General features: G+C 49.0%; 6 protein-coding genes across 6 annotated transcripts; 3 read left to right on the top strand and 3 right to left on the bottom strand.

Moving 5' to 3' along the window:
• Positions 1 to 3,061: 3,061 nt before the first annotated feature.
• BX661DRAFT_194403 (cyclin-like protein) lies at positions 3,062 to 4,262 on the top strand (the record flags this gene model as incomplete). The annotated part of the gene is made up of 4 exons (XM_051537878.1): positions 3,062 to 3,174; positions 3,210 to 3,782; positions 4,042 to 4,105; positions 4,242 to 4,262. 4 exons carry the CDS (start codon positions 3,062 to 3,064, stop codon positions 4,260 to 4,262), a joined length of 771 nt encoding a protein of 256 aa, XP_051389712.1.
• A 13-nt stretch (positions 4,263 to 4,275) lies between these two features.
• On the bottom strand, positions 4,276 to 6,126 carry BX661DRAFT_186168 (uncharacterized protein). The gene is made up of 2 exons (XM_051536965.1): positions 5,198 to 6,126; positions 4,276 to 5,162 (listed from the first exon to the last, which is right to left on the bottom strand). The coding sequence occupies exons 1-2, from the start codon at positions 5,781 to 5,783 to the stop codon at positions 4,321 to 4,323; spliced, it is 1,428 nt and encodes a 475-aa protein (XP_051389713.1). The 5' UTR covers positions 5,784 to 6,126; the 3' UTR covers positions 4,276 to 4,320.
• A 237-nt stretch (positions 6,127 to 6,363) lies between these two features.
• On the top strand, positions 6,364 to 8,345 carry BX661DRAFT_186169 (uncharacterized protein). Its single transcript, XM_051536966.1, has 3 exons — positions 6,364 to 6,660; positions 6,760 to 7,151; positions 7,270 to 8,345. Exons 1-3 carry the CDS (start codon positions 6,474 to 6,476, stop codon positions 8,278 to 8,280), a joined length of 1,590 nt encoding a protein of 529 aa, XP_051389714.1. The 5' UTR covers positions 6,364 to 6,473; the 3' UTR covers positions 8,281 to 8,345.
• On the bottom strand, positions 8,346 to 10,052 carry BX661DRAFT_186172 (uncharacterized protein). The gene is given in 7 exon segments (XM_051536967.1): positions 8,346 to 8,459; positions 8,501 to 8,577; positions 8,618 to 8,772; positions 8,787 to 8,977; positions 9,061 to 9,343; positions 9,496 to 9,585; positions 9,609 to 10,052. 7 exon segments carry the CDS (start codon positions 9,959 to 9,961, stop codon positions 8,382 to 8,384), a joined length of 1,227 nt encoding a protein of 408 aa, XP_051389715.1. The 5' UTR covers positions 9,962 to 10,052; the 3' UTR covers positions 8,346 to 8,381.
• A 1,410-nt stretch (positions 10,053 to 11,462) lies between these two features.
• Positions 11,463 to 12,478, top strand: BX661DRAFT_186174 (nucleophile aminohydrolase). Its single transcript, XM_051536968.1, has one exon. It carries the CDS (start codon positions 11,587 to 11,589, stop codon positions 12,313 to 12,315), a length of 729 nt encoding a protein of 242 aa, XP_051389716.1. The 5' UTR covers positions 11,463 to 11,586; the 3' UTR covers positions 12,316 to 12,478.
• On the bottom strand, positions 12,447 to 13,415 carry BX661DRAFT_186175 (mitochondrial co-chaperone-like protein GrpE). The gene is made up of 2 exons (XM_051536969.1): positions 13,109 to 13,415; positions 12,447 to 13,065 (listed from the first exon to the last, which is right to left on the bottom strand). Exons 1-2 carry the CDS (start codon positions 13,285 to 13,287, stop codon positions 12,594 to 12,596), a joined length of 651 nt encoding a protein of 216 aa, XP_051389717.1. The 5' UTR covers positions 13,288 to 13,415; the 3' UTR covers positions 12,447 to 12,593.
• Between the last annotated feature and the right edge of the window lie 2,090 nt (positions 13,416 to 15,505).

The raw sequence follows: 15,505 nt of genomic DNA on the forward strand, positions 1-15,505 counted from the left end.
GCAGTATAATTGTGGACATGTATATCCATCCTGGGGCCACCTGGCAGTAGTTGCTTGAAGGGTGACTAATTGAAAAATTGTGCATATTTTGCACACAGATTTTGCAGCTTATTGTCTTATGCCGCCGTGGTTGCATAAGCACAAATTGCTGCATTGACATCATTGTCAGGGAATGTAACCCAGAGCTATCCCTACTCAATCTATTTTTTGCACATGCAGCCTTCAATGTACCGGCTGTGTTATGTTAAAAATATATATTTGAACTAAAAGAAAGCTGAGATGAACAGCCTCCACTGTTCATATTTATTAGTATTTATGCGTGCATATGAATTCCCGCATGTCCAAGTAGGGAATTAACTGGCGATTGATTCATTAATCAATCGCCAGAGACAAGCCGCAATTTCTTGTATCATACTTGTGTTTTCAAAGAACAAGACCAACCCTGCAAAATACCTCGATGCTGTGATTGTATGCCTGAAGCAGCACAACCTGCACACATAACCCAAAAAATGTACATTCTTCCAAGACACAGTCGACCTTAAGTTTGTTATTTCAGGAAAGGGTATCACTACCAATCCACACAAAGTAGATGTGGTTAAGGAGTGGAAGACTCCCAAAACGATTACTGACGTCCATGCATTTCCCGGACTCAGCAGTTATTACCATGGGTTAATTAAGGATTACTCCAAGGTTGCACTAGCATTGGCCGATTTTCTATGCAATGTCGACTTTTCGTGGAATGACCAGGCCAATGCACCCTTCAATGAGTTAAAGTAGCAACTTTCCACTACACCAATAATCTATCAGTACAATGCAACCTGCAAACTAAGAGTTGGGATGGATGCATCTGGATTTGCAATTGGCAGCATCCTGCACCAATTACACAAGGTGTGGTGCCTGTTGGCATTTTACTTGGCAAAGCTAGGGCTGGAGCAGCACAATTACATCATCCACAAGCAAGAACTGGTTGCAATCATCTGCATGGTTGATCTTTGGTGACCATACCTACATGGAATCAAGTTCAAAATGATTACAGACCACAAATCAATAGAGTTCCTCAAGACACAAAACACATATCTGTGCCATGCCCACTGACTGAATATCTAGCAGGAATTTAACATGAAAATCACTTACTGCAAGGGTGCCCAGAACACAGTTGCTGACAGCCTATCATGCTTGCTTAAACTGCAGCCTAACAGCTTGGTGTATGTGATGCTACAGCTGGGCAGCATGCCTCACCTGGCGCCGATGGCACTGACTGCACCAGCTGCACCGGCCACATCATCAAATGATGCCCTGCCTAACAGCACAAGTAGAAACAATGATGCCACACACCCCTGTACTTATATCTGTGCCCATGCCCATACTTAATACCACAATAACAGCTGCACCAGCTTCACAGACAATGAATTTTCTGCTGATGCTAGCCATGGCCGACAGAATGTATTTGACTGCCAACAAGCACAGAAAACTGAACTGTGCTGAGTATGTGCATAAGTTGCTGTACTACAAGAACTACAAATTCAGCTGCCATGCTGAAGCCAAAACTAATACCAAAAAACGCAGGCAATGGTGGCAGCAAAAACAAGTGCAGACATGGAGACCAACCAGCTAAATGCCAATGTGCACAATGACGACCTGATAGCCCAATTTGATGGTTGGAAACTGTGCATACTTTTTGTGCTGTGTGGAGGTTTATCTGCTACATGACAATGCAAAGATGCCTTGCGAGGCACATCTGGATGGTGCTGAATTTGACATGTTTTGCCCAAATAAGTTTGTGCTTCAAGTTCAAGACCCAATTCCCTGTTTAATTGAGAATTGCCACCAAGGCAACAACAGGCACACATTTGTGCATTGCCCTGCACAGTGGCCTGGCCACCAAAGACGTTGCCATGGTTGGAGGTGTGGTTGCCAGGGGCTACCATAGCAAAAATTATGTACTCCTGTTCAACATGGGTGACACAGAGATTCCATTCACCATCCACAGCTGCATAGCACAGCTGATCCCAACCAAAATCATACACTCATGCATCACTGAGGTCGAGTCCTTCAAGGAGACAGTCTGTGGAGTCAAATCATTTGGCTTTTTAAGTAAATGAGAAAGAATAACAGTCCACATGGTTGCTGTAAAAGGTACTAACATGGAAGATGAGTGCAAACCCTGAAGAATCCTGCAAGGGTGACAGCAAGTTGGAAGAAATTATGGAGATGATTAGTGGTGGTGAAGAACCAACATCCAGAGCCGAGCGCAACATTGCAAACGAATTTTATACACAGGGCAGCGTCTTGTTCAAGAGAGGACACCACTGCATCGGGACAAAGCAAGACATATTTCTACTACTGGCCGAGTTATACAATGCCGCAATGCACCCAGGTATCAAAGCAACATATGACAAGCTGAGCAAGCTATTTCATTGGCCCAGCATGTATGTGGATTGTGAGAAGTACGTTGCAACGTCTAATTTGTGACAGCAAGTCAAGGGCAACAACAGGCCGAGGGACAGGCCACTACAGCTGCTATAGATCCCACGACTCAACTGGTCAAGCATTACCATGGATTTCATTGCCAGTTTACCTAAGACCAAGGATGGTTACAATGCTGTCATGGTTGTTGTGGACTGCCTATTCAAGATGGCGCACTTTGTACTGATGCACAATGCCACGACCGCCAAGATGCTGACCAGCCTGTGCTTTGAGATAATCTACCGCCCACACAACCTCTGCCCAAGTTACAAAAAATAGGCACATTTGGCAAAATAAAATAGGTCCATTGAGCGAGATATTACTCTTAGACGGAGCTAAGCTAAGGTGGTAAACTGCTTTGCGCATATGGTCTCCACAAGTGGTGTTTGCTTGAATTCTAGTTTAATGTTTTTCACTTAATTTGCCTCAATAATATTCGATTTTCATCATCAAATTGCTTTGCCCATATTTTTAATGACCCCACATTATTAATTAGCCTACAGAAAAATTACAGATTGGATAAATATCTACTTTGCATTGCATTGCCCACCTTTTTTTGTGTTTGTATTCCATACCTTGCGTATTATAGTCGGAAATGACGCGACTTTCGTTGCGAAACCCGCTGTTGACTCCGGAGCAGATTTCTGAATCGCCATCGCAAAGGCAAGGCATGCTTCTCGAGTTAGAAACAGATCTTCGCGCATACGGGTGCACCTAATCGATGCTGTAGGGATCATACTCAGGGTCCCACAGGTGGTTATGGCTAGCGCGCAAATTATGTTTCAGCGATTCTATTATCTGGCAGCATTTCAGGACTTTTCCCTGCGCGGCACAGTTCTCGGCACGCTATTTTTGGCGTGCAAGGTGGAGGAAAACCCGCAAACGATCCGTAACATTATCAACTCTTTGGACATAGTCATCAGTCGAGATAGGGGATATCCAGAAGTTGTTGCAGACGGTTACGACGCAGAGTTCTACGACTTGAAGAACGAAATGGTTATCAGCGAGATGCAGATTCTGCGGAAACTGGGGTTTAATGTGCAGGTGGAGCTGCCGTATGGTCTTCTTGTCAACTATTTGCGCAGCTTGGAGCTTACGGAGCACCCAAGCGTGCCGCAATTGGCATGGAACTATCTGAACGATCTTTTACGGACGCCTGTGTACGTGTGTTTTCAGCCAGAGACTATTGCCTGCGGCGCAATATATCTGGCTGCCCATGAAAGTCAAGTTCGGCTGCCCGAATCGCCGCCCTGGTGGGTGATATTTGATGCCAATGGCGAGGATGTCGCCCAGGTGGCCAAAGCAATCCAGGCAATGTATCTGCACGATTTGCCTAGGATAATGCCTCTGGACGGAGCAGAGCTTGCGTTGCACCTTTCGGGCACACTTAGCGAGCACGTCGCAGCATTGCGCAGGAAGAAGCAAGAAAAAGAAGAAATATCTGGGCTCGAAAAAAGCAAACCAGTTGGCGCAAACACATATAGTGAGGGCATGCATGCGGGCGATGTAAAGGCGAGATATACCGATCTGAGACTGAGCAATAAGTCTGAGCCAAGACTCAGTTTGGAACCCAAGTCAGAGAAAGCACGCAAAAGAGCCAGTTCGCCATCATCCTCATTTGCGCAGTCTCACGAGCATGGTCCATATCGACGGGTGGATGTCAGAAGATCAAGAGAATCAGCGGATGAAAACAATAGCAGAGACACTCAGGGCCGTGGACCAAGTGATTCGACATATAAAGACGATAGAGGACAGCAGTATAGATCAAGCTACAGACGGCGCTAATGCCTCGCTGATTTGAATTTCAAGTTGTCAAAAAAGAGATTATAAACATATATTAAAAGTTCAGACTGCTTAGCGCAGAGTCACGCCCAGTTGTGATACGATGCGGTCGCGGACCTTGTCCTGGATGGCGTTGATCTCCTCATGCTTCACGTTGCGGTCCATGGAGCAGTAGTTGATGCGGTAGCAACGGCTGGTCTTACTTGTCTTTGGGTGGGTAAACAAGTCTATCAGTTTGACGCCTTCGACCAGGTCGCCGGCAGTCTCGCGCACCAGGTCCATCAAGTCGTTCTCGTGGAATTCGGTGTCGGCAGGCAGCCAGAAGCTGACGTCTTTGGGGCATGGCGGATGGCGCGAGAAGGGCCTGAATGTGTTGATTTGGCCGGGGGAAAACTGACTGACAAAGCGCGGGTCAGTACTCCAGAACAAGCGTATATCGGGAACACCAAACAAAAGCATAGCCAGGCGCTCGAGCCCAAAGCCAAAGGCCCAGCCGATGCGGTCGGGCATACCGGCGTCGTCAAGAATGGCCTGCTTCATGACGCCGCAGCCGCAAATCTCGAGCCAGTCACCGCGGAACAGCACCTCCATCTCCCAGCTGGGGCTGGTAAACGGGAAGAACGCGTCAATCCAGCGCACAGGAAACTGCGTGGCTATGCCTGAGCTCACCTGTGTGGAATCTGTTGCGGCAGCAGCAGCAGCTGAGGCTTTGGACAGAATGTGTACTACCATGCTGTTCATCGTGCGCTTCATATGGGCCGCGACAAATGCAACCTCCTTGGCCGTGTGCTCGGGCTGCACGGGGTTAGTGTCGCCAATCTGCGTGGTGTCCAGTAGCTGTGCCGCCGACATGTCCAAATTCAGGGCCTCTGTAGTGGCTGCGGTCGCTGAGGCGGCAGCTTCACGGCGCAGTGCTCACGAATCTCAGCGCGCGAGAAAGTGCACACACCTTCCATCTGGTGAAACACCGGGTAGTGGCTGGCGTCGATCTCATCGCGGCGGTACACATCGGCCGCAACGAGGAAGCGCTCGTTGGCTGGTGCTGCTTGCGCATTCCTTGCCTGCGCCAAAATCCCCGCGTTGCTTTGCTTCCCAGCTGCCAAGAGCTCCAGCTGGTGCGCCGACGTGTGCGTGCGCAGCAGTGTATCTGCGTTAATATAGTACGTATCTGAAGCTGCACGGCCCGGGTGGTCCTTGGCAAATCCCAGAGAGTCAAAGTTCTGGTACGTGTTCACTACTGGGCTCAGCGAGTCGTAGTGCGCAAATGTGGGGAACTCGGCGAAGATCATCTCCTTCAAGATCGCAAGTGGGTGCGATGGCTGGTGCAGCAGGTCGCGCCCAGTCTTTGACAGAATCGCCGATGTCGCGTTCGTCCACTTGTCTGTGGTGTATGTACTCCCGAGAACTTCTATTTTGTCGCTGTCTTTGTGCCTGATGCATGATGTCGACAGCGCTGCCGTGCGGTGGGTGACCGCGGATCGCAACAGAAGCCGTGTCGCAAGGCCGGTCGTTTTTCTGACACTTAATAGCAGCATTTGCAAATGACAAACGCCTGTAAATCAGCTAGCGATAAAAGTATGTATAAATTTTCAAAGTTTGAATTTCGACCCAAAAAGATAAAAAGATAAACCTGTGAGTACTGACCGCAAAGGTCTTTTCGGCACAATGCGCTTGGCTGATCGCAGTGGGCCGATCAGCTGAGGATCACGCAAAGACCGACACCAAGGCCGACGGGCCAATTTACAGATACACTGTATCAAATCCCCAACCATTGAGAAAACCTTCAAGATTGACAAAGCCCTGTCCTGTGTTAAACAACCGAAATATAAAGGTAAAGAAAGGTAAGTGCATAAGCACAAAGGAACAAGTGGATCTATGAATACATTTTCTCTGGGTGAAGTGTGGAGGTTTTTTGTCCAGCGCATCAAATTCTAGTTGCTTGCTAATCAGGCATCGTTTTTGTACTTGTATTTATGTTGCTGTGTATTGGTGATCTGTGAGAGCTGAAATAAATAAAAAAAATAGAAAAAAGCTCGACCGCGTGAGAAATGGGGAGCAAATATGCGGAGGCAAATATAAAAATGACCAGTGGTGTCCATCAACTGCATTCTTCATTTTAATTCCAATTAGTTTCTCATTCAAATTCAAACTATTTTATTACTGTTATTTTGTTCGTACTTTTTTGGCAGCCGCAACTTTTCGAAATTCCAAAACCCGACCGGTCAATGACACCTAGCTACCACACGGCGCTTATCGGAGGTCCGCGCAACAATTTTCTGCTGGCTGCGTCGATCAGTGTTGCATCGCTGCTGGCTCTGGGGCTTATGGCCGTCACCATGGGCGGCTCCGGCGGCCCTGGCGCCAAGCCCAGTTCTGGAAGACGCAAGCACAGCAGACGGCGTATTCAAAAGAGTAAGGCCGCAGCTACATCAGCAGACACGCTTGACACAGCCGCACATATGGAGACAATATTAAAAAAACTCTACGCATTTTTCATTCCACCATTTGTAGCCTTTATTCGTGGCCTGTACAATTTGGGCAATACGTGTTTTCTCAACTCGACATTGCAATCGCTGGCATCGCTGCCTGCCTTCAACGAGTACGTAGATGCATGTGCGACACTTCTTATGGACAGCGTGAACCAGGCCAGCGCGAACATTACGGCCGATGCCGCGATAATCTTCCGTCTGAAGGATGTTTTGGGCCAGCTGAAGCCGCAGGGGCGCAGGGTTCCAGCGTACTCGCCCAGCGGTTTGATCGGCAGCTTGAGCAAAAAGGGAAAGTGGATGTCGAGCAGAAACGAGCAGGACGCGCAGGAGCTATTTCAGTTGGTCTCCAGTACACTACAGGCCACACGCCGCGAAATGGGTGCTTCGCTATTCAATTCCGGCTTCTTGTCGCAGGTAAGATAAACAAACGCACACAAACATGTTTCTGATGATGCTATCCCTGCTATCCACAGTCACTGCAACTGACAGACTGCTGATTAACTAGCAAACTGGTTTTTGTGTCACACTGTAGAACGCGCCTATCGAAAGCAGCATCATATCGACTGCCAGCTCTTCGACAAACCATACAAATAACCCGCATATTCCCAACCCGTTGCAAGGAATGGCCGCCAGCCGTATTTCCTGCGTGAAGTGCGGATATACGGCTGCAATTCGGCACTTTACATTTGATAATTTGTCGCTGACTGTTCCCAGGAAGCATAAGACAACCGTTGAAGAGTCTTTATCGGTATACACGGTCATCGACCATCTGGATGACTTTAAGTGCCGGCACTGTACCCTGTCCGCGACACTCGTGCAGATTAAATGGGATATGGCGCAGCATACAGCCGACCTGGACAAGCTCTGGGACTCGCCAAAGCGCGCGAAAAGGTTGGCTGAAACGATCAAAACGCTCACCGAGCAGCAGGATAGGTTAGAACACGCGCTGGCTAACAATCCCGAGGACGACCTGAAGGGGATAGAACTGGTCAGCCCGCAACCAGGAATGTCGACCAAGCAAACCATGATTGCGCGCACACCCAGGGTACTCGCATTGCATTGTCGCGCTCATATTCATGCCGAGCGGCGATGTACTCAAAAACTCGGCCAGTGTCCGTTGCAGCCGCTCCTCGATATCTCGCCATTCACAACAACAGGGCACATAACCACCAGCGCCTCAAAACCTATTTCGGGCCCTGCTGTAGCTATGAGCCAAGATAATTCAGAGTGGCTTGCCTATGCCCAACGCAACAACTGCCTGTATCGCCTGAGTGCTGTTGTTGTACACGCAGGCAATCACAACTCGGGTCATTACAGTGCATACCGGCGAGTTCGGCCGGCTGCGGGCGACGAGAGTGGAGACGAGAAAGCCGATGAAGGCGTGTCGGCGAACGAAAAGAACAACAACAACGTGTCGAAACAGTCGCTGTTGGACGATGGCAGCATATGGTTTATGGCCTCTGACACCCAGACTATCGAGGTCTCTGAAAGCACCGTGATGAGCTCTGGCGACGCGTACTTGCTATTCTACGAGCGGTTGTGAATTTATGCTTGTGTGAAGGATTTGTGGGTGCTGTAATGTATTTAATTTTTTTGAATATCAAATGATGTATATGAATTTTTGTGTGTACTCTGTTAATAATGCTAGCATATTGTGCCGTAGCTGTCCAGTGACGCACTGGATTGCAGCGCTGACGAAATTGGGTGCGTTTTGGTGTTCTCCTTGGTGCGGCCTTTGCTAGGCGCTCGAGACAAATCTTGACCTCTTGACGCCAGTCGACAACAAATAGGACATAAATCTGTTGCGAGAGCGAGTAAAGCGTGACGCCCAGCGCCAGTCCTATCCACAGCCACAGTCTCCATATTTGGCGGCCCTGCACCGAGGAAGTACCCCAATGGCAAGCCGATGATATAGAAGGCGGGTATTGACAAGTACACACTCAAATCCTGCTTGCCCAGCGAGCGCATCAAACTGTCAACCAGGCCATTCAGACCATCGTACGTCTGGACCGCAGCAAAATAGGGCATTAGTGTGCTACACATGTCGACACATCCTGGTCGTTGGTGTAAATGTACCCGATCGAGCGGCGGAAGACAAACAACGCGGTTGAGCAGCAAATACCAAAGCCATAGCCCAGGACAATGGCGATAATGGATGAGTAGCGCGCGCGCCGATGCTTTCCATTGCCCAATGAGTGGCCGATGCGTGTAGCGGCCAAGCTGCCGATGGCTGAAGGTATCTGGTATGTCAGGCACATCAGATTGAAAATGCATGCTTGGGCCGATAGGGCGACGGGTCCAAAAGAGAAGCGCAAAAGGTGACAATCTCGTATGCTGCCCAGCTGCTGGCCATCATGAGGGCGCTCGGAATCGCGTAGCGGTAGAACTCGGTGATTCCATGGATGCAGTCCAGCGAGAACGAGCCCCAAGCGTGCCTCGTTTTACTGCAAGATATGTAGACGACCATACTGAAAAACATTAGCCAGTACGTGATTGCCGAGGCAATTGGCGCGCCGATGACGCCCATGCCTATGGTCGGCGACCACACCAGTGCGTAGCTGTTGTACATGTGGATTGGCACGACCATGACCATGATCAGGTGCCCGCTTGCATGGCGCCCTGTGCAAGAATAAATCGGCGCAAGCAGTCAAACGCCAACTGTGGCCAGCTGCCCAACATCCATATGCGCAAAAACTGGCCACAGATCCGCGCGACCTCCGGCGTCTGCCCCATCATGATCAGCAAGGGGTCAATGTACATAAAGAAAGCCATTATTGGGATTAGCAGTATTGTTATGGTGATTAACCCCCGCCGCGTGTGGAATCCGACTTGCGTTTTGTCCTCATGGCTGTGAATGCCGCATAGCAGAACGAGTCGAGCGTTGTGGCCACTCCAAAGCCGGGCATCAGAACCAGAAAATTCGCCAGCATAATTCCCAGCGATACGCCGGCCAGCTCGTTGACACCCAGTCGACCGACAGTCAGTAGACTGGCAAAGTTGAATGAGCTCAGGCACAGGAATGTGAGCGACATTGGAACGGTTGATGGCAAAATCCATGCAACCTCTTGCTTGATTAGTGTGATTCGGGATATGTTGGGTTCATCGTTTGGCAGGATAGCTGGGATTGTGGTTGGATGCTCCTCTGACAGGGTGATGGCCGAGGTCTGTCTTGGCCGAAGGGGTGCGCTTTCGCGCTGCCAATCGTCTATACCAATTGATGACATTGTAAATAAAAATGTTGGGTGAGAAATGAGGGGGAAATGGAAGCAAAAGATAGCTAGGAATAAAAATACAGCGAAGGTCGGCAACAAGAAATTTATAAAAGAAAAAGGATGATATTCAAGTGGATACAGATTATAAAATACTGGTGCTAATAAAAATAATTAAATAAGCATGCGTATGATGGATGTCTGGACAGAAAGAAATATGTATCTAACTGAATAGTGGTGGCGACGCAAGAGTGCCCTTTATAAAATTCTATTAAAGTGTTATTGGCGTCCGCATGCATGTTGAAACACAAGCGAAAGATCAATGCATCCTGTCAAGGCTTAGCAAAACAACACTTGCATAAAATGTATGTCATGTATTTCAGCTCATATCAGAAGAAAAATGATTGTTTTGTGGAATGGTCATACTAGTTAATAAATATTAAACAAAAAATATAATAAAAATACGCTGGGCAATTAACATCCGAATTCCATGTTTGGAAGTGATGGTGCTCTCCCGCATAGTTGACGCATCAGTCACCTATCTTTCCTTTGTTGCTATACATTTTTTTGGAATATTCGATTATTCTAAGAAATATGTAATTGTACAGAAGAGATGCACATATCTTGGATGGGTGTGCAAAGTGATAATATGATGCACTATATTATCACAAGGGGAACAAAAGCCCAAGCTCAAACAATCTCCCTTTCTTGCGTCTGCTCAAAGTGTATTTCCATAACAGCCCCCAAATATAAATTGTATATTTGAATGCGCCGATCGCCTGCCACCCCCACTGTCCCCAGACCTCGCACTTAATCCCCTGAAGATGTCTGCTGAGCAGACTACAACAGCAGGCTGTTGATAAGTAAGCGCCTCAGTAGTGCCGGTAGCAGCTGAACTAATGATGCGCAATATCTTTATTGTCTTCTTAATAATACAGTATCGCATTGGAAACATTCGGCGCCATCCAAAATATCAGCAACGCAGAAAAAATGCAATCATATGAAATATACACCATGCTTGAAGACGGTTTAGCGCTCCAAAGCATATGAGATTGGTATGGATATAATGCATTTGCGGAAAGACAGTTGCGCTTGGCAATTTATTCCCAGGATCTGTAAATATCCTTTGCTCTTTCTCCACCCCGCAAATAATAACCGATGCAATCATTATGCACGTGTGCAATCTATGCGCAACGTACAAAATGCTATCCGCCTGTGTGTCTATATGTATGTGGTCACAGACTGATTAGCTGCCACAGCTTTTCTTGCGTTTGTATTTGTATATCAATTCCAAATACTTGGTTCACAGTGCCAAATGTAAAAAATTTAAAAATAAAAAAGCCGTCGTACCACGTGATAAATGGGTTTATTGATCATTTAGCTCGACTCACTCATTATAAGTTTGACACGAACCGCGCCGAGCCGGTGGCTTTATATTTTAAATACGTAACCCCTCACAATACCACCCACTGCATTACAGGCTGGTCGCGAAACAACACGGCACAAAAGTCATTCGATTCCTCTGCTCTCTGTAATTCTTGCACATTTCTATTCTATTTAATTTTTTTATTTCGGCAGTCCGCTTGTTCAATTCGACAGAATCGCATTTGCACAGTAAAAAAACACAACAGAGCACAGCAATGGACCGCTACAGCTTTTCACTCACTACATTCGCGCCCAATGGCAAGCTGCTGCAGATTGAGCATGCCCTGGCGGCAGTTGGCAATGGCTCGACCAGCGTGGGCATCAAGGCGGCAAACGGCGTGGTTATTGCTACAGAGAAGAAGACCGGGTCGTCGCTTATCGAGGTGTCCTCGTTGGAGCACATGGCCATGGTCTGCGACAGCATCGGCATGGTGTACTCAGGCATGGGCCCCGACTTCCGCGTGCTCGTTAACAGCGCGCGCAAGATGGCACAGAAGTACAAGCGCATCTACATGGAGGATCCGCCCGTGCGTATCCTGGTTAAGGAGCTTGCCAGTGTGATGCAGGAGTTCACGCAGAGCGGTGGTGTGCGCCCGTTTGGCGTGTCGCTGCTGCTGGCCGGCGTTGACGAGCGGGGCCCCAACTTGTACCAGGTCGACCCGTCGGGCTCGTATTTCCCGTGGAAGGCTACGGCCATTGGCAAGAACATGGTCAACTCGAAGACGTTCCTCGAGAAGCGGTTCAATGGCGACATGGATCTGGAGGATGCCGTGCACACTGCCATTCTCACGCTAAAGGAGGGCTTTGAGGGCCAGATGACGGAGCATGCCATTGACGTGGGCATTGTCAATGTGATCCCGAGCGCTGAGAGCGGAAAGTCGACGCCCACGTTCCAGCGTCTGACACCCGCAGAGATCAAGGACTACTTGGCCAACATCCTCTAGGTTCATCTTTTTCACTACTCTTTTTTTGGCTGCACCAGCCTGCCTGCTTTCATTATATACATCACTCTGCAATTCAGCGATATCTCCTTGTATCCACACCTGCTATTGAAAACACGCTTTCATTGGAAAAGTTTCTTGCAATAATAATTGATTTATTTCCGGGTGATGTAAGAGAAAATTGTATATGTATAAAAGATTGAGCGACCGTCCAGAAGCAGAAAAACGCCCAGCTTGTAATTTTTTTGGAGGGGGGTGCCGCGTGCAATGGCCAAGGGTGCTTAGTTTCCGTTGGGATCGAGCACGACGCCAACCTGGGCGGGCCGCAGGACACGGCCGTTGATGATGTATCCGCGCTTCTCGACATTGAAGACATCGCCAGGGGTCTTTCCGGCCATCGGCGCCTGGTACAGCGCATGGCTGGTGTTGGGGTCGTAGGGCTTATCAATAGGATCAAACGACTCGACGCCATGGCGCTCCAGCGTTTTGAGCAAGTTGCTCTTGGTCATCTCAACACCCTCATGCAAGTCAACCAGCGTCTTGTTCGCGATCTTATCGACCAAATCCCCCTTGGGCACATGCTTCAGTGCGAGCTCCAGAATATCGACGGTGTCGAGCAGATCCTTGGCAAACTTCTGGATTGCAAAGACCTTTGTGTTATCAACCTCGATCTTGGTCCGCGTGCGAATGTTCTCGGCGTCGGCCAGCGAGCGCAAGTAGGCATCCTTGAGCTCCTTGACTTGGCGTCCTTCTCTGTGACGCTCTTTTGCAGCTTCTCAAAAGCCTCGATGTTGACTGTTGCCGGTGTCTCGTCCTCCTTGGTGGCTGCCTCAGTCTTTTCGGCTCTGTGTCTTTGGGCTTGTCGGAGTACATGCGGCGAGCGAATGCAGAGGTTGCGGATCTCGGGCCGGCCATTCGCGAGACGGTGGCGAATGAGGGAGTCCGGTAGACGTTGGCAAGGGCTGAGCGGAACATTTCTATTATTATTTGTATTTATACGATAAGCGTCAATTGCTGGCTGACTTTTTAGAGATGAAATTATAAATTTAACAAAGGGCGAAACAAAGACAAAAAGAGAGAAAAGTTTATTTTATCTTGACCATGTGGGGCAGCCCAGCCTGGCCGGCAGCGTCTTTTTGTACGATTATTTGCCGTCCTAAAAAAGAGATGAGGCACATGCTTACCCTAACACTGAAAAAAATAAGCTGATAACCCAAATACGAAGGGCGTAGAATCTGGGTCTGATTGGCCAACAACAAAAAAAATGACTCGGCCCATACAATTGTGATCAGCCCATTCGCAAATGTTTTATGGCGCCAATGAATGCGCGCTGGGCGAAAAAAGGGAGGGTCCGAGTTTTTTTTTCACAAGTCCCTGTTATATTATATTTGCTCATATATTCTTATTTTTGAATGTCGTCGTCTCAAAGAAATCACAGCCTGTCGCCATCGCCTCCGCAAGCATCAGGCAGGTTTGAGAGCAGACTTGGAGACAGGCTAGGTGATAGGCCCAGTAGCAAGCTCGACGATAGGCTTGCTAACAGACTTGGAGATAAACAAGATGACAGGCAGGAAACTAGGCAGGATAGCAGGCGCTATCCCGCTGCGATGACAGCGAGCGCGACGGCAGACCCGGCGACAGGGCGATGACAGAGAAGGCGAACGGTACAACAGAGCGCGGGAGTACAGACGCGATGAACAGCGCAATGATAGATGTGAATACGATCGTGATGATAGACGCGAATACAGACGCAATGACAGACGCAGTGACAGGTACAGTGATAGACGCGACTACAGGGATGGTGATAGGCGCGGCGACAACCGCGATGACAAATACCGCCGAAGTGAACCGGACGGCAATGCCAGTAGGGGCAACGAAACGCACAACCAAAGCCGCAAGGAGACTGACAGTGATGTCAGACGGCTCTCGCCTGACACTCGCGACCGTGGCGGAGCTCGCAACAGCGGATTCCAACACAGGCGCGAGGCTGAGCCTCGCCAAGATGGCCGAAATAGATTGCCAGTACCCTCACAGAAAAGCTTTGGAGCTGACAGACGCGGCCAGCAATTGCAACAGATAATGGCCGCGGCCGCGGGCGTGGAGGGCAACAGCCAGACCCGGAGTACCTTCCCAGCGAAAGGCACAGCGCGAGACTATCAACGTGTCTATCTGGGCACCGTCGCCCACACAGTCAGAAGACGAGGAGGATCGCTTGCAGGAGGAAACCATTGTTGCACAGATGCAGAAGCGCATCGATGGATTCAAAAACATAAACGCTGTGTCTGCCAGCGAGGCTGACTCCGATTCTGAAACGAGCAGTGCATCTGATTCCGGCGAATCCTCTGGTGACAACCGCCGGTCTCGGAAGAGCTCGAAGAAGCACAAGCGCTCGTCAAAGTCATCGCGCAAATCGAGCTCCAAGAGACACAAATCAGAATATGGCCGTAAGAGCAAGAGCAAGAGCAAGAGCAAAAGTAAGAGCAAGAGCTCGTCGAAACGGAGCGGTAGCATCGGAAGAGCGATAAGAAGCGCCGCAGCAGCAGGTACTTGGACGAAAGCTACCAATCCAGCGGCAGCGACAGCTACGACAGCGCCGCTAGCTACTCTGCTGATGAGAAGTGCGGCCGGCGCTCAGCTTCGCCCCACAGAAACAGTCTTACAAAAGAGCGATAAACGAGATAGGAAAGACCCGCGCAATTCCGACGACGACAATGATTTGTCTGACCAAGAAGTCGGGCCAATGCAGGACTCTGGTGCCAGCCGAATCCCGGAACTGACCGAGCGCAGCTTTGGCGGCTCGCTGCTTCCTGGTGAAGGTCTGCGATGGCTGCTTTTGTTCAGTCGGGCGAACGTATTCCTCGTAGAGGAGAGATTGGAGTCGACCAGGATATGATCGAGCGCCTCGAGAACACAGGCTATGTGATGAGTGGCAACCGCCATCGCCGTATCAACGCTGTGCGTGTGCGCAAGGAGAACCAGGTCATTACCGCTGAGGAGAAGCGCCAGATGCTGCTGACAAACCAGGAGGAGCGCAAAAGCAAGGAGGCCCAGGTCATTGCCGATTTCCGCGAAATGCTGTCAAAGAAAAAGTAGACCCAGCCACAACATTTTTGCGTTGATAAATTCCTTTTTTGCATTTGTGCGCATCATCATTTGTTTATTTTATTCTAAAAATGCAAAAAGTATCTAAATG

Source organism: Kickxella alabastrina (genome assembly GCF_025024165.1).
Source record: "Kickxella alabastrina strain RSA 675 chromosome Unknown BX661scaffold_21, whole genome shotgun sequence".
Classification (NCBI taxonomy): domain Eukaryota; kingdom Fungi; phylum Kickxellomycota; class Kickxellomycetes; order Kickxellales; family Kickxellaceae; genus Kickxella; species Kickxella alabastrina.